This window comes from Necator americanus, chromosome IV (genome assembly GCF_031761385.1).
Source record: "Necator americanus strain Aroian chromosome IV, whole genome shotgun sequence".
NCBI classification, from domain to species: domain Eukaryota; kingdom Metazoa; phylum Nematoda; class Chromadorea; order Rhabditida; family Ancylostomatidae; genus Necator; species Necator americanus.
The window spans coordinates 22,076,901-22,101,270 of NC_087374.1; the positions used below are offsets into that span (position 1 = coordinate 22,076,901).

The 24,370-nt window shown below is 41.2% G+C and overlaps 4 protein-coding genes across 11 annotated transcripts; 3 read left to right on the forward strand and 1 right to left on the reverse strand.

Annotated features, from left to right (window-relative positions):
* Nucleotides 1-1,979: 1,979 nt before the first annotated feature.
* RB195_002320 (uncharacterized protein) lies at nt 1,980-4,217 on the forward strand (the record flags this gene model as incomplete). 2 transcript variants are annotated; one of them, XM_064199519.1, is made up of 2 exons in its annotated part: nt 1,980-2,855; nt 3,122-3,235. In XM_064199519.1, 2 exons carry the CDS (start codon nt 1,980-1,982, stop codon nt 3,233-3,235), a joined length of 990 nt encoding a protein of 329 aa, XP_064055400.1. The 2 variants fall into 2 exon arrangements, with proteins under 2 accessions (XP_064055400.1, XP_064055399.1); XM_064199518.1 differs by having other exon boundaries at nt 1,980-4,217.
* A 548-nt stretch (nt 4,218-4,765) lies between these two features.
* Nucleotides 4,766-12,167, forward strand: RB195_002321 (uncharacterized protein; the record flags this gene model as incomplete). 5 transcript variants are annotated; one of them, XM_064199523.1, is made up of 14 exons in its annotated part: nt 4,766-4,791; nt 4,851-5,035; nt 5,408-5,532; nt 6,174-6,236; nt 6,322-6,450; nt 6,555-6,703; nt 8,237-8,344; nt 8,669-8,718; nt 9,228-9,259; nt 9,479-9,553; nt 10,605-10,672; nt 10,738-10,873; nt 11,493-11,620; nt 11,673-11,775. In XM_064199523.1, 14 exons carry the CDS (start codon nt 4,766-4,768, stop codon nt 11,773-11,775), a joined length of 1,377 nt encoding a protein of 458 aa, XP_064055403.1. The 5 variants fall into 5 exon arrangements, with proteins under 5 accessions (XP_064055403.1, XP_064055401.1, XP_064055402.1 ...); XM_064199521.1 differs by lacking the exon at nt 9,228-9,259 and having other exon boundaries at nt 8,669-8,735; XM_064199522.1 differs by lacking the exons at nt 9,228-9,259; nt 10,605-10,672; nt 10,738-10,873 and having other exon boundaries at nt 8,669-8,735.
* Nucleotides 12,168-12,598: 431 nt separating this feature from the next.
* Nucleotides 12,599-17,006, reverse strand: RB195_002322 (uncharacterized protein; the record flags this gene model as incomplete). 2 transcript variants are annotated; one of them, XM_064199526.1, is made up of 12 exons in its annotated part: nt 12,599-12,697; nt 13,390-13,467; nt 13,553-13,706; nt 13,876-14,003; nt 14,231-14,292; nt 14,350-14,516; nt 14,848-14,951; nt 15,008-15,069; nt 15,564-15,607; nt 15,675-15,778; nt 16,506-16,587; nt 16,969-17,006. In XM_064199526.1, the coding sequence occupies 12 exons, from the start codon at nt 17,004-17,006 to the stop codon at nt 12,599-12,601; spliced, it is 1,122 nt and encodes a 373-aa protein (XP_064055406.1). The 2 variants fall into 2 exon arrangements, with proteins under 2 accessions (XP_064055406.1, XP_064055407.1); XM_064199525.1 differs by having other exon boundaries at nt 15,198-15,607.
* Nucleotides 17,007-17,533: 527 nt separating this feature from the next.
* On the forward strand, nt 17,534-23,969 carry RB195_002323 (uncharacterized protein; the record flags this gene model as incomplete). 2 transcript variants are annotated; one of them, XM_064199527.1, is made up of 16 exons in its annotated part: nt 17,534-17,566; nt 17,701-17,826; nt 18,555-18,641; nt 18,762-18,891; nt 18,981-19,093; nt 19,165-19,250; nt 19,418-19,514; nt 19,577-19,666; nt 19,723-19,827; nt 19,889-20,008; nt 20,880-20,976; nt 21,059-21,216; nt 22,075-22,150; nt 23,001-23,034; nt 23,674-23,747; nt 23,872-23,969. In XM_064199527.1, the coding sequence occupies 16 exons, from the start codon at nt 17,534-17,536 to the stop codon at nt 23,967-23,969; spliced, it is 1,524 nt and encodes a 507-aa protein (XP_064055408.1). The 2 variants fall into 2 exon arrangements, with proteins under 2 accessions (XP_064055408.1, XP_064055409.1); XM_064199528.1 differs by lacking the exon at nt 23,001-23,034 and having other exon boundaries at nt 23,674-23,692; nt 23,730-23,747; nt 23,872-23,950.
* Nucleotides 23,970-24,370: the final 401 nt, after the last annotated feature.

Here is a 24,370-nt window from a genome sequence, read left to right on the forward strand (position 1 = left end):
GAAAAGTTAACAAAATGTGTGGAGAGCAGTGTTTGACCCACTTACACCACTTTTGTGAGATGTTTGTTGTTTAAAAATGAAGAAAGGGAGGAATCATTGTCTTATTTTCATGCAAAATTCACTTGCTGGGAAAGGATTCTGCTCCTCCTCCTTGCACTATCTTTCCTCAACCCAACCATTGGGAACGCTGGGAAAATTTGGCTGATAGCGGTCAAGAACTCAAAGATTATTGAAAGAACTGGAGGAAATCGAGCGCGAAATACTCGAGCTGAGGTCTTTTGAACCGTTGCTTACTGGACGTCAAATGTGGTTCGTCGTTCTTACCCACTGGTCAATTTCTACCTCTGATTTGAATAACTAATTTTTCAACTTTTCTGATTTTTGGAATTTCTCTTCCTCTACCTGCGATTATGTTATCAAAGTTCTGGAATACTCATTTGTTTTTCAATTTATTCATAGGCAATGAACACTGCGGAACAACAAAGTGTGTTAGACACCAACACACCACAAGAGACCCAGAAAAAAACAACCAATTCGTCAACAAAACTCTTAAGTCGGCTTGAATCTTAACTGCGAGTGTGTACCTTCTAGTAAACAGAGAAATTGCGCGGTAACAAAAATTACAGCTGGAAATTACCTGCTTGCTTAGAATAATTCACACACACACACACACACCTGCTGATGTATTCACTTCAAGTTTCAAAAGAAGGCGTCTAGGAAGAATTTGATGTTTTCTTAGAGTAAACTGCAATCTAAATCTAATCTAAAGACAAAATGTCCAGAAATGTTCCCATTCGATGCACCTGTACGTCACAGTCCACTGTGACCATAGTTCACGTCTTACCCTTGGCAAGGTTTCAGCATAATCCCCGTGTAATGGAGAAAACACGTGACGAGGCGGAAATCTGTCAATTATCGCTCAAATTAAAAGCACTCACTCAATAAAAAGTTATGTATAAGTCATCCAGAAAGTGCTTACTATCTAAAAGGATAAAGGATAAAGTTTGTAGCGTTAATCAATCCGCTTGGGATGCGCCCCCACGTTCACTTCAATTCAGAATCGTTTGAGGTTTACGAACGTGTAACTGGCTCATGCAATGACTTACGGTGGCTATCCGAGGTGTCGAGTCGGTGTTTTTATACTCCCAGACGATTTTGGTACCAATTCATCAACCCCGGAGGGATGAAAGGTTTGGTGAGCACTAGGGCGGATTCGAACCTCCGATCGATCGTGCAGGCAGCGAAACCTCTAACCGCTACACCACACCCGCTTATTATCTAACACCCGAAAATACTAACCTACGCTTAAAACTTATTTAACGCGGTGGTGATCGTGCATTTCTTAACAGTCGTACGTAGTAGAACCAGAGCTTTTTTATTTCTCTTCATGTATAATATACATATATAAGACGGGTTGACCACGACGGCAGAATTTTTATACTGACTTTTTTCATGTTTTCGGAGGTTTTTCTTTCTTTTTTCATATAATTGAACATGAATAGGTGATTGTTGTTTCACGCGCCTAAGTACACACCAGTTTGCTGTGTTGTTGTCCACGAATTGAGGTGAAGGTTTTGTAAAGTCTGTTGTGAACGGTTCAAGTTTCATTCGAAGAGAACATGACAGTAAAAAGTGCGTCTGCAACTGCATCCCGCTTCAGGTCGCTCATAACCCGACTATGGTAGCAGCTTCGAACAAAGGAACTGGGGAAAGACGTGCACTGCTTTTAGTCAATTGTTATTTAGAAGTTCGAATGTTCTTTTGTCTTGAAACCTCGGCATATTCTGTCTGTGTTTTGCTATAGTTCGTATGCTTTTGTTTCGTCATTGTTGAAATGTATTTCGAAAGAACAGGCCTGTCGTCGTCTTCTACCTGAACAAATATGGAGGAGGATTGAAAGTGGATCTAGAGCGATCTGCGATTCTATTCGGTCTAGCGTCAGCTCGACCCTGCGCGTAAAGTACGATAGACTTTTGGGTATGGAGAGTGGAAACCATCCCAACAATGGAAGTAGTCCACGTAGACTTCACCGAGCAATTGACACAACAGCTCCAAATGCTGTTAATAATCAAGGGGCAAGAGTAATGGTACTCGACAACATTCATTTGTCCGATAATGCTGTTGACTTTCTGAGCCTTGGACCATCATTTTCAATTTCACATCGAATCGATGGGTCAACATTCCGTAAAGTCACAGTAGGCCTCTACAAGCTTCGGGACCAGCTTCGAATCAGAGCTAGGAATGAAAGTAACCATCAGCACGCTGCACCTATAAGCAGAAGAGCGTTACCCCCAACACCATTTCCGCGCAACTTTTATAAAGAACCCGAACCAGCTCGCGAAACAGACACAAAATTTAGAATTCTATTATCTGGGGTGTTGTCCGCTTATAACCATCATAGACGACTCACCCTTAACAATCTCACGCGCGAGCAATGGCAGGGTTTGAAGGAAATCCGCGAAATGACTACAAGAGGGGACATACGCCTTTCAGTAAGCGATAAGGGTGGGGAATTCGTAGTCATGCCACAGGCTCTTGATCGGGAAATAACAAATCTTCACTTGCAAGATGAAACGATCTATCGCCGCGTAACAGAGAAAGAATTCCTTGAGCAGTGCAAACGCTTGAATCATGTATGGATGACTATGGGAAAATCTGCTGGCCTTGACGAACGATTTGTTAGCCGCCTAAAGCTTGACAAACCGACCTGCCATGTGTTCTACAGCCTCATCAAAACGCATAAGCTGAAACCCGATGAGGTCAACTCAACATCAGCGGCCACATTCAAAATCCGACCAATAATAAGTTGTGTGGGAGGACCAACGGATCGCATTTCGTGGTTCCTTAATAAAATCGTGAGTCAAATTTTGCCTAAAATACCATCTCATTTGTCGAACACGCACCATTTCCTTGAGCGATTACGCAATGCGAGAGTTGAGGGCAACTGCGTAATAGAGTCCTTTGATGTAACCTCACTCTACACGAATGTAAAAAACAGTGAGGCGCTGCAAGCTCTCTCTGAGATGATAGATTTATATGGTAACAACTTGGAAACATATGGACTAAGTAAATCTCGCATAATAACGCTTATCAAGGAATGCCTGAATTGTAATATCTTCAGGCGGTCAGGAAATTATTTCGCGCAACTGAGAGGGCTAGCAATGGGTCAACGATTAGCACCAGTACTGGCGATCTGTTTCATGAGCAGAATCGAAGAACCAGTGCTTTCGCGTAGACCAATAATGTATTGCAGATATATTGACGACTGTTGCATCATAACATCAACACAGTCCGAAATGGACGAGTGTTTCCGAATACTCAACCAACAATCGCAATATATAAGACTCACACGAGAAACCCCAAAAAAAGGATGGCTTCCGTACCTCAACACACAAATAAGTACTTCAAACGACATTATTAGAGTAAAGTGGTATCGCAAAGAAAGTTGCAAGAACATCATATTGCACGCCAAATCTGCACATGCGACTGCAGTAAGAGGCGCAGTGATTCGTAATATGTTCAAAACCGCTAGTGAAGTATGCACTGGCAACCAAGAACGACACGAATCACGAAGACTAGCTTTGAAAATCGCATGTGCCAATGGTCATACAGTACGTCCGCATTACCGAAGAACCCGCACTGTAAATAGCAATGTTCCGCGCGAAAACAAAATTTCTCTTTGTCTTCCTTTTATCTCTGACAGTGTCAGTGCCACTGTTCAGCGCAGCATTATCCAAGCACAATTACAAAATGACGTGATCTTGGTAAATATCCCAAATGCAAACATCAAAAGCCAGCTTGTTAGAAACAGACTATATGATAGATACTGCATCTGTGAAAGATGTGTCATTTGTCCTTACGGAAAAACAGGCGACTGCGCAAAAATGGGGGTAATATATGAGATTGAGTGCTTGATATGCAATGCAACTTACGTTGGGGAGACCGGTAGGAATCTTGGAGTGAGGATTAATGAACACATGGCCGGAAAACGACGAAAAAGTTTGATAACACCACTAGGAAGGCACAGACATGACGCCCACAACGGGAACGATTACGATGTGAAATGCGTTATACTGGCTCACGAAACAGAAATATCGGCAAGGAAGACGTTGGAGGCGTTTTTTATTCTTAAAAGAAACCCTTCAATGAATAATAGGAATGAATGCTTGTCCATAACGAATGAGTTCTTGCCACTTGTACCGCTCTGTGACCTATAACCGCCTGATATTCTGTGTGTAGATCAAATAATCTATGTCGTCGCTGGTGATCTACACGCAGTAATACTCATTCGCTGGTACACTGAGTGACAAGTGCGTGCAACCAGCCGCGCCACATCCGGTGGAGCAAAACGTAAGACCATTTTCAATGTAGATAGGTTTCTGTTTTCACTACCCTGAACGATTATCGAAACACTGACTCAGGGTGGTGTGGCACTTGACGGGATAAACGTAGCATTGTTCCAGTCATCCTCTATTTAGGCCTCTGAAGACGGCGAAAAAGCCGAAACGTCAGGCAAATAAAGGTTCCATCTGTTATTTAGAATTTTATCTAAAAAATGCTTCTTCAAAATCTGTTTTCATCTATGAGAAGGTGAAAATGTAGAGATTAACTTCTCATTTTTCTATATACTATACTAAGAGCTCTTCAGCTGAACTAAACAAGAACGGTGGTTTTCGGAAGTAATGATATTTCTGGACTTTACCCCAAACAATCACGGTCCCCTGAGTAAGGATAAGCACAGGCTAAATCATTAACAAATTCTACAATGAAGCAATGTGAAATAAATATGGAGTATGTGAAAAAGGATCTCCTTAATTCAAACCTCAACTTTTTCCCAGCTTATTATTCAGAATCGGGTATACTGGATGTGCAGATCGCAAAACGTGCTGGCTACCCAAAATCCACCGTCGGCAAATGCTGAATTGGAGGATAAGCTGTTATTTCCTTCTCTTTCCGTCTCATTCATCTCATGTTGCTCGCATTGACTGGCTGGTTATGACGGTTCAGTACTCCTTAGCTGCAGCGACAGCAACTGGTGAATGTCACTGTCTTCGTGATTTTGTGGTAAAGTACATAAACCTACTGCTACGCTGAAAACTACTACTAAAAAGAGATTCAGTTCGGCAAGCTGTAAGTGACCTGTTACGGCTTGTCGGATGCATGTTTTTTATTCCTTGGATCGGATTGTCCGCTACTGCAGATTCTGCTATTGTATCTACACAATCACCTACTATTCAGAGTTTAAAAATCCGAAGCGTATCTACATCACATCGCAAGTGATGCAGTTGCAGTTGGATGCGAATAAATCTAGGGTACTTGTAGTATCTGAAGTGATTGAAATATTGAGTTAAACTCATAAAAGCTCTCCTTCGCTCCCATCCGCTATTCATAAACATTTAAAATACAGGGCTCACCTTCTGGCGTCTTTTGAGACTGTGGCGTGGTTCAGTATGGAAGCTTGTGGTGGTAGAACTTATCGTATGGGCTGTGTGTTGTGTAGCTTTGGCAATAAGTTACTTTTTTCTCGTGAAGGTGAGGCAGTTCACTTTAAGCGCAGGTATAGTCAGATCAAAACAACATTAATCTCGGTACAGTTGCGTAAGCGGCTGTGCTCGAAGCAGACGGTGCAGCAAGATCGAGATGGGTGCACCGCTTTGAACGCAGCCAAGGAGCTGAGCGGTTAAGGTAGAGAGGACCCTAGTTAACACCACTCATCGCTGCAATCCGCGATGGTTCTACCTTGATCGAAACGGCCAGCTGCACCGCGCCGTTTCCAGCGCAGCAGCTTACGCAACAGCACTGAATGTGCGTTTTGACCCGACTAGAGTGTTCTCATAAGTTCCGCTACTTTAACTAAGCACATCCTGACCGGTCCTTCAGGTATGGGAATTTCCGCAGAATTTCACAAAATTCATAACCATTGGGATGCGGCATTGACAACGATTGTCTAGCTGTTATATAGGGAAGTCCATACTGATATTAGAATTCAAGAGTCATTGCCAATGTTTGGGACTGTCTTTAGGACGTACGAGTGTATTGGGAACAGTATTCGAGTTCATGCCATGAAAGTCTACATTCTTATGATTTTTCCCGATCATTTTCCTTCCAAAACCATCATCAGAATATGAATATTTTTTCGCCTCTTCAAATAACTTTACCAAATCCTGTCACAGGATGGTGCGAATGACGAGGCGTACTGTAGCGTTCTTGTCCAATTGGATTCGCTACCAGTAAAGGTGAGCTACTCAACAATTACTCTAGTATACTGTGCTGTTAACGATGTCCAAAACTGCAATAACTGATGCGACAAGAGTTTCGCAGGCTTCGTTATCTGTACTGCTCGGCTTCACGGCTCGGACATGCATGAACAGATGGATGGAAGTGTACAAGTCACTAATGTGGCCGGAGGGTCTTGCGTTGATGTTCAATTCGTTTTTCGATGATGACGCAGTAAGTTTCCCCAAACGTATAGATATCAGGAAATTTGTTATCAGTACTACAGCTGTTTTTTGTTTACTGTTTACTACAACTTTTTTTCTGTATGTAACGCTCAGCTACCACCCGCGACATCGAGAGCCGTCCGCCACTCTGTCTACCGTTATCTCTTGCTCTGCTACATCCTAATACTTCGAGATATATCGATATCAGTGAAAAAGCAGTTCCCGACCTATAAACATTTAATTAAAGCGAAACTGTTGACTAAGTAAGTCATTGTTCTCTGGTTGTCTTTGTTAGGGTCACTCTGCGTGCGTACTACGCCCGCAACCTCTTCCTGAAGATTTGTGCAGGAAAAAGTGAAGCGTGCAACGCGTCCGCACTACACGTTTGAAGTTGACAAGCAGTGAAGTGCCGGGCCAACAACGGTTAGAACGGTGGTGGGCGGACCCTGCGTGACATCTGCCAATAGCGAGGTCGGCAGGGTCGCCTCCTCCAAATACCATCGAAGGGGAATGGGGAATACCAGATGTGCACCATTTCATCAGGCCACGAACTCATAACTGGAAAAAGTCGAGTACTTTTGTGGAAACATATTGTCTACTACAATTTGTAACATTTATCTCATCTTTAAAATTTTACCCCGTTTTCAAGGTTTAGATCACAAATTCTTTGGCACTCTGCACAGCATCATACCACTTTTTATCTTTTGCGACACCTTTTACTGCTGTATAGTCGAGTAAAAAAGTATTGCCCATGTTCGACTGTCTTTGAATCTCGGCATGTTGAAACGTAGTTTTAATTGATTTCCTTGAGCTGTAGCCAAGAATGGTATTGATCGTCTTTATTAAACAACGGCTAACGTTTCGGCGTTATCGCCTTCGTCAGAGCCTGGAAAACTCAAAGCCATTAGTGATTTATCCCCTCAAGCGCGCCTCATCACCCTACAGAAAGCACCCAAACGGTAAGCAAACTCAAACAGCATGAGGTAAGTACTAGCTAATGTGTTGCTGTTTGAGTTTGCTTACCGTTTGGGTGCTTTCTGTAGGGTGATGAGGCGCGCTTGAGGGGATAAATCACTAATGGCTTTGAGTTTTCCAGGCTCTGACGAAGGCGATAACGCCGAAACGTTAGCCGTTGTTTAATAAAGACGATCAATACCAATCTTGGCTACAGCTCAAGGAAATCAATTAAAACTACGAGTAAAAAAGGTTTTTGCGTATCATTGTGAGGGTTAAATGACTGATTTCGAACATGGATTAGAGTTCAACGAGGGTCCCGTTAGGCAGGCCACTACGATGCATTTACTGAAGTCAAACAATACAGTATATAACGAAACGATGTTGGCGACGGGTTTTCCGTGAGTCGGTATGCAATTCGGAATGTAGCTTACCGGTTTGATAATGGCTACGGTCAATTTCTTCTATTCGTCCTGAAAAACGGCCTTAGTACTATGAAGTACCTAGGAACGCACCGCGTCCATGAGCGAAAAGTCGAAAAGCGGTTTCCTCCGCAGCCTATTGAAGTAAATCCAATGAGTACACTGCTCAGGAAATCGGAACGTGTACAAGGGTGGTGCGTTTCACTACAGCTCGTAGGAACTAAGCAGATTCTTACGCTTGTTTCTTCAGGACGGTTAGGGGAACTTGAGCGTACCCCTCTCTATTTTGTCCCACATAAATCACATCGTAAATTTCATGATATGTTGCCTCTAAGCGCGAGCCTCAAGACGCAGCACGGGGGATGTGGATTTTCAAATAAACAGTGGATTGCTTATTTGAGTGCATCTAGAAAATTCCAGTGAGGAATTGAAGCTCTTCGACTCGGCAAATATTGAACCTGACTACTGTCGTTACTGGATTCCAGTGCTGTGGATTGCTCAAACTATCAAGAAGTATTATGTTCCGCAGTAGGTTTTCAATCCAGCATTCACACAAGTGTTAGTATAGCAACTAAAGTCAACGGCACTAATGTTTGCCGGGTGATCACAGATCACCAGAAAAGTTTAAAAACCCAAACAATTACAATAATCATATTTAAAGAAGCAATCGCACCACACGGGAGAATCCGTCGTTAACACCCGGTTGTGGAGATTTCTTTTGAAAAATTAAAATCTGCTGCATTTTTGAGAACATCATATTTTCCGTCAACTGAAAGACCATCTTGAAGTCAAAATTGAAGTTAAATGTGATAGAACGGGACTTCCTTGAATGTGACTATGTTTCTTTGGCAGACATGAAAGGAGTGCAGGGCAAAGAAGCGTGATGAAGCATGCACACTACGGTACATTCATGGCTGAGGTCTGTTCAAAATTTTTTTCTTTCGTATAATTGCAGACCACATATTGTTTGTTTTCGAATTGTACAGTAGGGTCAAAACGACATGAAACACGTACGCAATTGCGTACGGGGGTTCTTTCGTGACGCTTCGGTGGAGCGTAGCGGCTGGGAGTGTGGTGAAACCCTTGCTGGCACCGCTGCAGTTTGCGAAGGTCCCACCCTGGTTCCAACTCCTGGCTCCACCACACCATTTCGAGCGCGTACGCAAATGCACCGCAACCACACTCTTAATTCATGTCGTTTTGACCCGACTATAGTCTTGTTTTCCCAACCTTCTTGTGGTTCCCGCGCCATCACGATGCAACTATGTGCCACAGACACAACTTGGTACAACTCGTTAGGCAACATGTGAGAGGAGTCACATGTGTAGTCGGGTCAAAACAACCGAAGGGTTAATGCAAATGCGTAAGCGGTTGCATTCGACATAAGCCCTGGCTAGCCGTCGAACTACAGGGCTGGATAACAAGGTCCCACAAGATAACAAGGTGCGTTTCATCTCTGCAGTCCGAGTGCAGCCGCTTCGCAGTCGCACCGCACAATCGTACCAGGCTTGAGCTTGTTCCGAGCCGGCTCTGTATGCAACCACTCTCGCATCGTAATTCGGTGCACATGCAGCAACATTCAGGAGAAAACCTGGTGCAATGGTTGCTTTCTACTTTCACCACCGGATTCTGAATATATAAAGAAATGCAGGTGATGTTTAGATGGCTCGTCTTCGTGCGACCCTTGGTGACATTCTCTGCTATGACTGGATCCCAATTCCTTTGGCAAACACACAGGCAAGAAAATGCTACTATCTTTTCCTATTGTTTGAAGGGGTACTGATAGAATTCCCATAGAAGAAGAGCTCTACCTGTATTACAATAATGAAGTTTTGATGCGAAGCGCATTTCAGTCATTTCAGAATCAGCACTTAATAATCTTACTGTCCTAATTTACAATGTTATGCGGTTACACTGCCTTTTGTTTCATTTCCACTCCCTTCAGCATACTACGAATTTGACGATCTTGGGAACTTTTCACGAATGGGAAGGGATTAGTTGGTCACAGAATATGAGCATTATCACCCTCAATTCCTAATAACAATCCAGAAAAAGGTGTGTGAAACAGCCTTCTTTCTCCTGCCTTTGGTTCCATACGTTAGAACGGGATCGCTCGCTTTCATTCATTCATTCATTTAACAATTTGTGTCGTGGGGAAGGCAAAATCAGTCGGCCGTTTTTTCTAGATTAAAAAGGATAAAGGATAAAGTCACTGGCGTATCAATCCATTCGGGATTCCAACGCGTTTTACTGGAATTCGTAATCGATGTATATTGTATAGGTGTGTCGGCCTATTCAATGACTTGCGGGGGCCAGCCGATGATCAAGTCAGTGTTTTTGTCCTCCCAGACAAGTCTGGTACCACTTTATCGACCCCGAAGGGATGAAAGGCTTGGTTTGCACTAGGGCGGTTTCGAACCCTCGACCGTGTGGCTACAACGGACCTCTATCCGACTGCGCCACACCCGCCCCCTTTTCTAGATTTTAGATTTTCTTTTCTAGATTGCTATGGAGAAATTGAGCGTAATTACACCCATATTTGTGAACTATACCTCCATACGTGGACAGATCTTGGCATAGTCAATTTCGTGATACGCTGCCCTTATTGTCTCAGTTAGAGGGAAAAGGGAACATGTGGCTGTCTATTAATGAGCTCTAATAAAAACACTGCTGATAGCTGCTTCCAATTCCTTGACTGAGCTGCTTAGATTTTCTTTTTTTTTTGTAGATTTATGTTCTTAAGTTGTTCTCTTCGTTCCATTCTCTGCTTTCCATCATTTCTTTCTAGACCATCACTTTTGCTGTGTATTCCTACCTTATTGTAGATGGTATACTCCAGCACTACCCCCTTTGCAAGTCAGTTACCTTGTTGTTTAGCAACCATGATTTCTACAGGGATTCGTTAAACTAAACGGATTTAGATATGAAGAGTTAAATATAGTTGCACTAGCAAGTCGGTTTGCATTCAGTCTCTTGTTGAACACATTTTATTTGGGTTGGCTAAAATGTAGTCAAGTAATACTGAATCCTTTTGGACTGGATGACGACGACTATGAGGTGAGCCCTTAAATCAGAATATCACGATTTTGACGTGGTGCGGAACCCACAGTGGAAGCGTAGAGTTCGTGTAGTAGATTGCGGAATCAGCGTGGCTCCACTTATCTTTCCTTATTTCACGCTGTGGAAGATTTTCATGACGATTTCACTTGCAACGCTCCGGCCTTGTGCACGCGCCGCGTCCACAAGCGAGCGGTCAAGGATTAATGAGGTCTCCTCGCCAGCCTATTCCAGTAAAACCAATGGATAGACCTGCCGAAGGGGCCGGAACGTGTACATAGAGACGCATTCTGACAAAGCCCGTAAGAAGTAAAGCGATTCCCACTCCATTTTTTTACAACGATTAGGGGAAGATAAGTGGAACCACGCAGAGTTCCGAAATCTGCCGTCCAAACTCCATGGCTTCGCTGTAGTTCCACACCACCCCAAATCGTGACACGCTCCCTTTAAATGGATACCAAATATAAATTAGACTTATCAAAGGATAACTAAATTAGGTTGGTAGCAGCTGCTATTAATAAAAGTGCTAATAGTAGCAACCATGAAATATAGCAATAAAACCAATTTGGCAGGAGCTCATGAGAAAAATTAGTAGCCCACCTCTAATTTTGTAGTTTAGGCCAACTCGCTAGTCGATATGTATCAACGAAATCTAGCAGCAATTTTAACACGACCAGAAAAAACTCCACCTGTTCAAACACACGTGCATCGAACGCTACCACATACAGTAGCAAGTGCGCTACTAAGGTAGCACTTCTATTCCCAAAATCTCAGCTATGGGCCAGAAAGAGTCATTTAGCGGGAGAAGCGAGACATCCTTGGTTGGTTCGATGGCAGGAAAGCAAATACCAGCGAGCGGACAAGAGATTGTGAGTGCAATGCGTCCTACAAAAGAAAAGTAGTGTTCAATTCCGCTTTTTTCTTTCTGATAACACTTCATAATATACGTTTTGACAAAAATGAATGTGATTTTTTTTGCTGCTGCGTTTAAAGAATTACCAATTGATCTTTCTGGGAACCATCGCTGATTAGCCGCTTCCCATTCCGAGTGAAATTTTCAACGCTACATACAGCGCTTCACGCAGTGAGTTATCCTCACTTAACTGCTTACTTTTCACGCAACTACTGAGATATTCCACGAAAACACGAACGATGATAGTCAACTGGCTATGATAGCCGTAGACGATTGGAAAGGATTAATGATTCACTGCTGTCACTTAAATCTTTCAATTAAGATAACATCAGAGTAGTCTTCAAAGTCCATTTTATGAGCAACGAAAACATGTGCCATTGAAGAGAAGATGGATCTAAAAACAGAATGAACAACAGTTCCTCACAAGATTTATCCCAACCACATAACTCCAAATTTTATTAAGAATCTGACTGTTTATAATTAAAACTTAAAAAAGTACTGTTTACAGTTAGTCTCATCCGAAAAGAATGTCTCAACATTGACATGCAAACGGAAAAATTTGTGTTTGGCACAAAAATTCTGCAAAATTTCAAAACCTGGCATATGTAGGAACTCCACACGTTCTAAAAATTCTACTCCATGTTAACGACCTATGTAATATGCTAAAACCATACGCACTCGAACAATACCCGTATTATTCGTAGCGAGATTAAGGGAAGTCAGAATAAATCAAATTAAAAGCTTTAAATGCTAACTTGACACAACTTAAGACAAATACAATGCGAAGTTTAAAAAAGTACTTCCGATCGACTCTATTTCACAAGCGAAGTTCTCCACTGTGCAACTTGTAGCGGGATCAGCGAAACTGCTTCGTCACTATCCAAACTTTCCATGGTAACGAATTGAAAGTTCTTCAAAAAATCGTCGATACAAACACGTCAACAATTAGAAACCACTACTTTAAATGATCATTCGTAGCATGTTTAAGTCAGAAACGCAAAGTGAATACATAATTCTTCAAGCAATCGAAAGATGATGAAAAACGATAGAAGCACAAATTTTTTCGTTAATGTATTACGGATGTCTCGCTATGAAACAAATGCAAGATAAGGGGCTCAGCGCGTTGCGTTTACGTTCGTGAGTGATCAAGTCGCCACGATCAGGAGCCGATAAGTGATCTAATTGGATCTATTGTCTAAATCTTTATCAAAATCAAAAGGGATGAGTAAGTTGGAGACAGCCTTAATGTTATGCAGCAGAACCTTAGAAACGGGTACTACAGTCAAATCTAGACGAATTGGGATAAAATTGGCATACATCCACTTATTTTTTTCTTGTTTATAGATTCCTGAAACTGATCACGAGTCGATAAACAACGTCGGCGACTGCAACAAGCACCTCCCCCGAGGTATAATAAGCGCATCAAAGCTTGATGTTGAGAGACAGAGTGTCTACCACATATTCGCTGCCACTGCTTTCCAGAAAGTGGTATAAATATCCTTTTTTCATAAAGTGTCATGAAAAACTTTATGAAGAAAAGGATGAAAAGGAAGAAGGTCAACACTTGTAACACCTCGCAACTTATAAAAATATGTACACCAACCTGTCTTGCCAGCGGCCGTCCATCTGAATGTTTCAAAATTGGCGATTCTAGAGCTTTTACACTAGCGAAATCACGGTCCTAGAAAGAGCTAGACACATATAAGCGAGAGAACCATAAGAGTTGGGAAAGAAGAGAGTTTCGAGTACAGCACACTCCTACAAACCTTTCCGATCCCCACAGCAATTATGCTCATCGGATGGGGAGAACAGTCAACAATAGCGTCAACAGTGCGCAGTGAATTCGTAAGGCCTCCATCTGTTAGAATCAGCAGTACGAAGTACAAGCCCAGTCGACGTTTACTCTCCGCCTTAGCAAACCTTCAATTAGGAAGAGTGTAGTGGGGCGAATAACTGGGTGAGCATTTACATGACATTTCAAGTATTTAACCTGGCCGAGAGCACAAAATATCCACAAATTAGCTATGTGGTACCTCAGAAACTGTCACCTAAGGAATCAATGAGATACGAAAGTACTATTAAACCTTACTTTGAAACGTGATAGATCACTTCACAAAAGTCGGTAGGTGCAAACGGTTGGACTACTAATCTGCCTGAACGATAGGCTTCCAGAAGACCTTTGATTCCATCTACTTGTGCATCACCGTGCGCACCATTCTGCAAAATCCTCACATTTTTTTAAAAATATTAATCATAATTTTACCTCCGAATTAACACTAAGAGGAATTACTAGCTAGTGTATCAAAGCATGTAAACATTGGATTTCTGTGCAACCAATTCAGTCGTATCTCTTATCTATTTCAGTGTAGGACCGCAATCATTGACACGATAATACTAGCAAAACGTGCTGTTATAAATATACATGCAGATACAAAAGTGCTCACCAGCGGAAAACACTGCGACAACTCAAATCGAGGCTCTATACGAGCTCCAAAACCAAGTGCACCTAGAAACTCACTACGTCAATTGTTCAGTTCATGCCGTTCCTCAAAAGTTTGCTCACCCATCTTGGTATTAGCCATGTAACCAAGGAACAGAGGCGCTAATCGAAGCATTACATTCACATATGGACTTTGTGTATGTGGATGAATGTAATGAAGAGAATCAGGTTGATTCGGATTCCCATTTGAGGCAGTCATATCTATCGCTGTGGTCAGGTGAAGATGTGTGCTAGAAAAAGTTCATGCAAAAATATGAGACTCAGTTGAGTAGCCTCAAGCGAGACATTGTGTGCAAAAAGAACGACAGAAATGATCTTCAAATGAATCATAAGGGATTTCGTGTATTAAGGAAAAGCACAGTAGCTCGTTTGTGCTTTCTGGATATGATCGATCATCTTGAAAGGTCATTCTCACGGTTAAGGCAACATCTGGATCCACTTGGAAGAAAGACATTATTGACGAACTCACATGAGAAAAAGACAGAGCACGATTTCGGAGTTCAAATGAAAGAAAATGTTTCCGTATAAAGAGCGAAGAGCGCAAACAAAATACAAACTAACCCCTCTTTAATTGCTTTGAAAAATGTTTCGCCCTCAACCAATTCCATCAACTCGAGATCAACGCTCATCTTTTCGTGAACACGTTTGCCTTCGAAGTTCATCAACTGTAATTCTATGGAGACCGTATACATCGAAAGAACAAAAAAAAAACCACTCGCACCATATAAGAATTCAAAGCGCCTACACCTCTTTCTAACTGCGCCATTGAAGTGCTGCAAAAACCTGAACAAAATCCAAATAAAACTACAAAGGACAAGGATTAAGATGAAGTTATTAGACCACTTTAAATAGAATAGAAGTAGTTTAAAAAGAATAGAAGGCGAAAAACTATTCAAAACGTGTCAACCAACCGATTAGGGAGTCCGCTGCGTTTACATTTTGATTATAGCAAAAAATCTGGAGGGCTCCTTGTTGAAAGAATTGAATAACATATAACGGAACGGAGAATTCCTTCCATTTTGGGTTCTTCCCTTTCACAACTTCACTTTTGTGCAATAGAATTGTTCGGTTGTCAATCCTTAGCACAAATAGCATATAAGCTGCTAACGGTAGATTTTCGTGAATTTGTAGGTGATTTCCACAGAACTTCAGTTTCACGTAGTGAGAATAAAAGCCAGGGACGGTAATATAGAGATCGATAGCAGCAGACAGCGACAAAGGAAGTGAAAGACCAGCCGCTCTAGCTATTACAGAGGCAACATCCGTAAAAATCTCACCAATTCGATGGCTGAACACGCCACTATCATCTTTTATGCAGTATCTGAAAAATCAATAATAAATAATAAAGAAATAAAGTCAGAAAGGAAGGAAATGGGATCAAAACGTACACAGAGATCTTCAACCGTTCTTGTCTATCAAATCGGTAAGTTAGGGGACAGCGATGTTGAAATGTGACATTGGTTTGTTCAAATACGGTTTCTGTTTGAGCTATCTGCAAATGATCGAATTTGTAGGGTTGGGAGTGCAGCTCAGACATTCGTGCAAATCCTCCTATAGTCAGTTACGAATTCAGTTACTCTACCCCTCCATGCTCCAACCAAAAGTTTCCAACAAATCCGATTGAAAGCCGAGGGCTCTGTCCTAATTCAAAATTCACAGTATTGATAGCCAATAGAATGGCCTGGAGCTTCTGCTACCCCTGTTCTGCGTTACTGATGTTCCTTCAACAAGATGCTGATGATATGAGGTCAATAAGAAGGGACTGGTTTTTGGAATACAGTGGAAGCATGCAGCACTACTGCATGGGCTTGTGCTATCTCGCTGCGTACGCGGCTGCGCTCGATACAGTGCGCTGAAGCTTAGCAGTAGGGATCGAGGGGACTCTCGTCAGCACCACTGTTGTTTTGCGATGGTCCTACCTCGCAGCCCCTACGCTCCACCACATCACCTCGAGCGCAGCCGCGTACGTAACTGCGTTTTGACCCAACCTAGACCTAGACTTGACATGAAACTTGGACTTTAAAAAATCAAAAAATGAATGAATATGAAAATAATATTTGGTTTAAATAATTAGAGGTAGTATACCACGGAAATGAGATCTCAATATCCTCAGCTTCGCAGTATGCTGCCTACAAAAACTGAATGCGCCGACCTTATCGTACTGTTCAAAGAAAGGAAAATACGGTGATTGTTCATTTCTATACTTTTCAGACACACACCTCAATGAAGTTGTTTTCTAACTCCTGAAATCTGTAGATGACTGCACGAATACCACTGGCAGCTTCTGCTGGCGAAATATTCCTGAATCATCGTAGAGTCAAAACTCATGAACCTTCTATGGCTGAAATTTAAAACTGTTCAAAGTTTGACCAAAGTCAGATGCATGCATGCTACAATTATATTCAACCAAACAACCACGATGTGAGACAGAACAAAGGACACAGTGTCTAGAGCTTGAAGCAGAGCACGTAGTAGGCAAGGGTTCGAGCTGCTAAGGACGCGTCGCGGTTGTCCGGATAAATACATAAACTGGCGACTGGTTTTCATCCAACTGTACGCAATATTATGACGGCGGTTCAACCTATTACCCATGAATAGAGTTTGAGTTGCCGAAGAAAACATTTCAGCACTATGAATGAATGTGAAAAGTGCGAAGCTAAAATTAAAAGAAACTGTGCTTACCTCACACGTAATGAAAGCTCAAGACCAAACGATGCCATTTAAATCCGCGGAAGTGAAAAACGCTGCTGAGAGATGGAAGACCTCTCGCTGTCTCAGTCACACGAGAGCAATATCAATCGAATTGTTTACAACGCAGAGAACCTGTCCTGATTTATTTGTGAAGATTTCGGTCAGGATGTTTCTGAAATCTCCCTGGAATGTAGTGAATTCCCGGAGGTAGAAGAGCACAAAAGAAATAACTAGAAGATACAAATGAGACTATCCTGCAACCTTACTCCTCGAATAGAACTTCCCACAGACCTTAGATAAGAAAAGTGCAAGCAAACAAGCATTCATGGATCTTCAAAGGCACGAACTACCATTTGTAAGACTCAAACTAAGCACAAAAAGTGCATTACCAGACACCCTTGCACGTCAACCAGAGGCAGCGTGTAAAACGCGCTCTGACTACGCTTCCAGCAACAACGTCCTTTAATCTACTAGGTCGCGATATTTATTACGTCATTTCAGTTTCTCTGAAACTCGACTATCGTAGAAGAAGGCTCTCTGGAACCTGCAGTTAACAATGCAACGAGTACTTGGCCGTCAGATTTTGAAGGTAAGCAGCGTTTGTCTTCTTTAGAGATCAAACTTTTGCATGAGTTATTTGTGATTGGATCAACTCTAGGGTCTCCATCATGGTTCCTTACAAGAACCGCTCAGTTTCTTCCTCTTATAACTGTTTTCTTTCAGCCTGTCCGAAGGTGGAAATCAATTTTGACAGCAACTCGTGATGTATTCTTTCCTGAAACAGTCGTTACTACTCTCCCAAGTGGATTTCGAATTGCTACAGAGGATACCAAGATCCCAACAGCTACAGTAGGTTTACGAGAAATGTGTTACTCCATTAATATCCCGCTTTTGAAAGTTTCCTGGGAGCTGATATCCACGGAATTGAATCACGTTTTTCCTATCTTTTACATTTTGAAACTATTGTCGTAAGATCACCGCAAACTATTGTTTTCTAGTGTTACTCCAGACCGTGCTACTCTATGTAACATCAGAAGTATTGAACCATTATCTGCACATCCTCTGTCATTCGCATCAGTACATCCGCTATCATACTCATGCTAACATGCGATGCTTATTTTTGATCTATGTATTAGGCTCCAGAAAATAGAAAATCTCCAACTGAATTCTGTTGTCGAAGGGATCTAGTCTGTGAATCTCAGTTCTTTTCCTTTCAAAACACTTCTGTTTATATGGGAGTGGGTGGCTGCTGTTCTGCGCTATACTCGTTAACTCAGATTAACATTTGTTTACTGTTGATTCTCATCACACGTAAGAATTTACGTGGTTTTTTTTTAACTTCTGGCTAGGTGCCTGTTGTGTTATATAGTTAATCAAAGAGGTAGTCCAATGTTCACTTCAATTTTTGATTTATGAAAGATTAATACTGACTTATTCTTCTTCTCGTCATCTCCTATTATCGCAACCTCTGGCAGTTCATCTGTACGTGTTCTTTCTTCACTATAGAGACAATATTAGTTCTATCTGACTGGTTTCAAGTCTTTCAGGTGAATTTTTCATAATAAAATTATTTGTAGATTGGAGTCTGGATTGATGCGGGATCCCGGTACGAGAACGCTGCGAACAACGGAACTGCTCACTTTCTTGAACATATGGCCTTTAAGGTGAGCATTTACTGAGTTAAGTTTGGATTTTTTTGAGTTTGGCTTAGTACTAAATCTGCAGTCTTTTTTTTCGCCTTTTTTTGTTACACGAACCGCGCGGCACGAGAAATCATTTCCAAGGGCACGTCACGTCGCTCGAGGAGCGGATTGGAGTTGGAAGTGGAGGACATAGGTGCTCATCTCAATGCATATACGTCACGGGAACAAACTGTTTACTATGCCAAATGCTTTTCTACCGATTTGGAACAATGTGAGCAACATTATTTCACTTTCATTTCAAGTTTTACTTCATCTGAAATCTAGAAGATTTCTTGTTGCGTGATTTTTGAAGTTTTTCAGCTGTCGATATACTATCAGATATATTACTTAACAGTAATTTGAATTCTCGAGATATCGAAGCAGAGAGAAGTGTTATTTTGCGTGAAATGCAGGAAGTAGAGCAGAATTTCCAGGTTAGTAGGCGAAATTTTCACTAAAAGTGCTTCAGATAGACATTTCTCTGCTTATCTTCATATTTCTTCAGGAAGTGGTTTTCGATCACCTACATATTCGTGCATTCGAAGGTAATCCACTATGTATGACCATCTTAGGACCAGTGGAGAATATCAAGTAAATCATGCAGATTTATCTCTTGACCTTTTTACAGTTAGTTTCCTGTTGTTTTATATTCTACCTCTTGTCTGTGTTACGGTCGAATTCATTTCACTACATTCTTATTTTCATTGGCAACATTTTGTGACTCACATATTCTCTACTAATGTGGGCCCTGTTTTCAGCAGCATTCAACGAAAGGACCTCGTTGAATACATCCAAACGCACTATCGTTCCGGAAGGATGGTGTTGAGCGCTGCTGGTGGTGTTCGCCACGATGAAGTGCGTATTTGTTTTTGCTTTTCCCCATATTGACTCTCTTAAACATTTAATTTCGTATTTAGATTGTACGATTGGCTGAGAAATATTTTGGAGGACTGAAGCACGGCGACGCTTCTGCTAACTTCCAACCAGCGAGATATAAGCCATGCGAAGTAATGTGTATCATTTGTCACTGCCTGTTCTCCTATCACTTCCTCGTGTACTACAGATTAATATACCGGTGGAAGGAATGGACTCCATTTATGGTGCAATCGTAGTCGAAGGAGTGTCGTGGACTCATGAAGACAATCTTGCCCTAATGGTGGCAAACACAGTTAGTCTAGTTGGATGGTAGCAGTCGTTCGTCATTTCAGCTATGTTGTGCTCCTTTATAGCTCATAGGTGAATGGGACAGAAGTCGTGGTTTTGGTGTGAACGCACCATCGCGTTTGGCTCTGCGGTTAGGTCGAAATGCTGGAGTTCAGTTATTCCAGGCTTTTAATACATGCTACAAGGTTTGTAGAATCTCCATTGCTTTACTCCCAAATTGTTTTGAGATTTCCCATACGTTCATGAGCTTATATCTTCTTGTAGTCACCTTCATTATATTGTTTTTTTTTCTTGGAGAAGCTTTACTGCGTTCCGCAATGACTATTGAAGTACTCTTGAAACAACAATAATCATATTGAAAAACTGTTAGACAACGGCGTCTAGCTCTTTTAGATAAAGGGAATGCTGCAACCCTATAAATTTGTGGCGCTTACGTGGCACAACAAGAACTTTCTCGGTGTTTTGATCTGCAGCAAGCGTCGCGGAGTTTTCGATGGTTTGGTCCCCCACCAATACCGCACATATGAAATTCCACTGCAAGTCGTGACAATCTGCGCAACAACTGTTGTTTCACAATCATTGTGCTGTCATCATCAATCATTATTAAGCATGGAATTTGTGTTAGTTTACCAGAATTACGGAAACCTGCGTATAATGCTCATCTTTTTTCATACTTGGGCTATTTTCGTGTTCGGGGATCGTGCAGAAGGCTAGCTTTGATCATCATCATCAGCTTTGATAGTTATATTCTTGTGGCTGTTGAGTCGTTTAAACGGCTGCTACACGTTCTTCTTCATCGCTTTCATGAGTGATAGACTTAGACAGGTTGTGATACATTGGAACAGAATAAGTTCAAAATAAAGCAGAGCGGACTTTACAACCGGGCGAAACGCAAGAAAATTGGAGTTTTTTCTATCACATAGCATAACACCTCTCATTTTGTCTTTAGCCGAAGAATGGTGAATGCAGTAACTCAACATGTCATTTTCATGTCTTTTACTTTATATACCGTAGTTTTTGAAATAAAATTTCTGGGAAATTCATTCATCATTGCAGGACACAGGTCTTATTGGTATGTACTTTGTGGCTGAAGAGATGGCATCGGAGTCTTTGGTTGATGCTGTAGTGGATGAATGGCGTTGGTTGGCTACTGGTGAGACGTTTCTGATTCGTTCTTTCTGTTTTATTCTCCTCCCTTCTTTGCATTTTATTTTCTCTCTAAAAACTTTCCCCAGAAGTCGACGCAGAAACGGTGGATCGCGGCAAACGGACTCTACTCACCAATTTGCTTTTAATGTTGGATGGATCCACACCTATTTGTGAAGATATTGGCAGACAGCTTTTATGTTACGGCCGGCGGATTCCTGTCCCGGAATTAGAGTTACGGATCAAGGTAAACAAAAATTCATGGCAAACAAAATTATTTGGGTTTGCAGGAATTTATTGAACTTAGACGTTTTCGTAACAATCTATGGCACACGTACGGTTTCAATGTGTCAATGTTGTTGTCGCTGATAACGATAATGTTGGCGCTATTGGATCAATGTCCTCGTTTGCGCTCGCCTCCTGTTACACACCTCTTACACGCTTTTAAACAGAAGTCCACCTGTTTTCTTTTGACGAAAAATTTCCGAATGTCGCGCAATGGTGAGAGCAATTGTAAGTACGAAGTAACTGTGCATTAGTGTTCTAGAAACGGGTCATAAATGTCATGCACCTCAGCTATATTCACATTATTACGCTGTATACGTAAGTGTTGCACATGAGACTTCAAACTCCCTTGTTTTTTTTAATGTTTCAAATAAAACAACAGTGTGCTACTTTTGAACTTCTTCACGGCGATTTTGCCTCACATTTCCCGATACCAACATGAATGGGAAGCGGTTTACTTTCTGTCCGTTTGCCTAGAATCCTTGTAGAATCCATTCTATCTTCACCAGTCACACGTTACACATAACCGCGCTTACAAGGGTCTAAGATATTTTGGGTGAAAGTCTTCAAAATGCTGATTTTGCTTTCAGTAGAATGAGTTCGCTCTTTTTACAGTGTGAGATTTGCTTTAGTTATTAGTATTCTGATCACGGAACTTCTTTTTGAACATATTTTGAGATTGTTTTTGGCGCGCCGCTGGTGTTTTTAAATAAATAGATGAATTAATTCCCAGATCTCAGAGCAGTACTAAACGGGGCTTGTAATCGAGCAATAAATAGTAAGTATTCATTCAATTACTTCAATACATTGACTTATTTAGGCTATTAATGTGGAAACGGTCCGAAACGCATGTAGAAAGACGTTTATTGATGGACGAATTGCGACAACAGTTATAGGTAAGTGTAATAAAGTCCTTTAATGCTATAATATTTGTTATGTATTTGTCTTTGATTTCTAAACCAATAGGATGGTGTTTAAATAAAGTATGAAGATGCTTACGAACATACATAGTGCAGCATAAAACTAGAAAAGATGGTAGGTTTCTGGCGCGACCATGTGGGCATATTGTGCTGTGCTACGGAGAAACTGTAATCTGAAAAGGTTCTGATCCTGAAAAGATTCTGAAGAGGAAAAGACATAACAATTACTGGTGTTTTTCTTTCTGATTTTTGGGATTTATCGGTGGTAAGAACGTGATTATTAAATTCACAAGAAACGAGTTATCAATATTTTTTACAATTGAAGCAACGTTGAATGAATAAAGGTGGATACATGGAAGAGGTTAAGATACACAACTAGTGTTGTATTCCGATTGCCCTACATTTCTTTCTGGTACGAATCCATTTCTTTTTCTCTTCTGTTCAAATTTACTATTTCCCAATAACTGGTCTTTTTGCATATCCAGGCTTCTGGGTGATGTGCAATTTTTCTTACTTTATCATTGTCCAGTAATGCCATCTGTTCCTATTTCGTGTAGTAAATAGGTCTAGAAATCTCTGACATGACTCCTTCACTTGCTTGATGCCTTCCTGAATATTCTTTTACAGGTGAAGTGTTATTTGTTATTGCTAACATTTTCTCTGACTTTTTGATTCCTCTCAATGACAAATTGATGAGCTGCTTCGGGTTCTTTTGTCCGGTATCCAAAAAGATAGTGATTTATCGTCGTAGAAGTAGAGGTCCTGTTGCGCTGTAACCTAGCTGGTAGAAAAAATCTTGTACTTAGCTACGGTTACATTATTTAAGGTGCTTCGGATTCTGACTTTTATAATCCAGAAAAGTAGGAAATTACAATGAAAAATTCACGGATTCTTTTAAAAAATTGTTGTGGACTAGACATAAGTGTCATCATAAAGAGGCAACTCTCTTTCTTTACCGAGTTGCGAAGAAAATGTGGAAGTACGGTTATACGCGGAATTATTAGGATTTGAGGACTGCATTATCTTAACGGAATTCTTTAGGAGAAAAATTAGAACTCCGATCTAAAGTTCACTTTCTCGTTCTGAAGAAATATTGATTTTTTACTAACAAGAGCTGTAGGGAAAATTATTATTATTCATCCTACCTTCTGGCATTTACGCACACGAAATCGGATGTCAATAACGTATTGAATCGATTCATTCAAACCTCATCATTGAACGGTATTAAAGGGTAATGAAACGCAAACACTAATATTGGGGATTTGGGCAAGAGTAGAGCATAGGTCAGTAATTTCAGCTATCTTGTTTGTTGTTCTTGTTTTCGTTGTTGATTCCTCCTCCGAAAATAAACTGGATGATTAACTCTCTGGATTTTTCTAATCTTGACATATTGGACTATTCAGTACATTTTTCAAATGCTAGATGTTTCTAGTCCATCAGAAGTTTTCTTCTTCAGTAGTGATTGGAATATGGATCAAAAATTATCCTCACCTTTTTAGGTTGCACCAGCCGATTCCCGTCAAATGCCTTGATTCAAGAGAAATTACTGCGATAGAACCGTGGTTTTCTACAGGTATTTTGGAGCAGGTAGTGATGGCTGGCGTGGCGGAGGTGGGAGAGAGCGGGAGCAAGGACTGACGGGTGGTGTGCTGCTGCCGCTGCTACGTGTAGCCCCAGTCTTGTGTCATGTGTTTCAGGGTGGCGATCGTTACGTTTTGGTTGCTCACTTGTTCTATATTTCTTCGTCTTTCATCGTCAGCATTCGTTACATCGTAAAACAGTGCTTTACGCTTGACTCAGTTACTTGCGAGTTGCAGCTTATTCTATATTTTTGATCAATCGTAGAGTTAAGTAGTATCGGGGCAAGCTGTCCCGAACAGGTGTTGAAGCGATCTATTAAAATAAGAGGTTGAGTATACCGTAGAGATGATGTGTGCAGTCATATGTTGACTTATGTCAGCTACTTAAACAGTTGTTGTCATGAAATTGTTACGTTTTCTTCTCAGCTGGTCATTTTTTCACTAAGTCTCCTAATGCTTTCTCCCTTTACATCGTTGTTATTGCGGATTTAGAGTGTCCTTCGTGAAAATGATGTACTAATCGACCAATAAATGTAGTAGTTATAAATGCCGAGTTTAACACTTCTCTTAAATCATTCGCATGTCAAAGAAAATTGGAACAGTTTTCTGCAGGAGA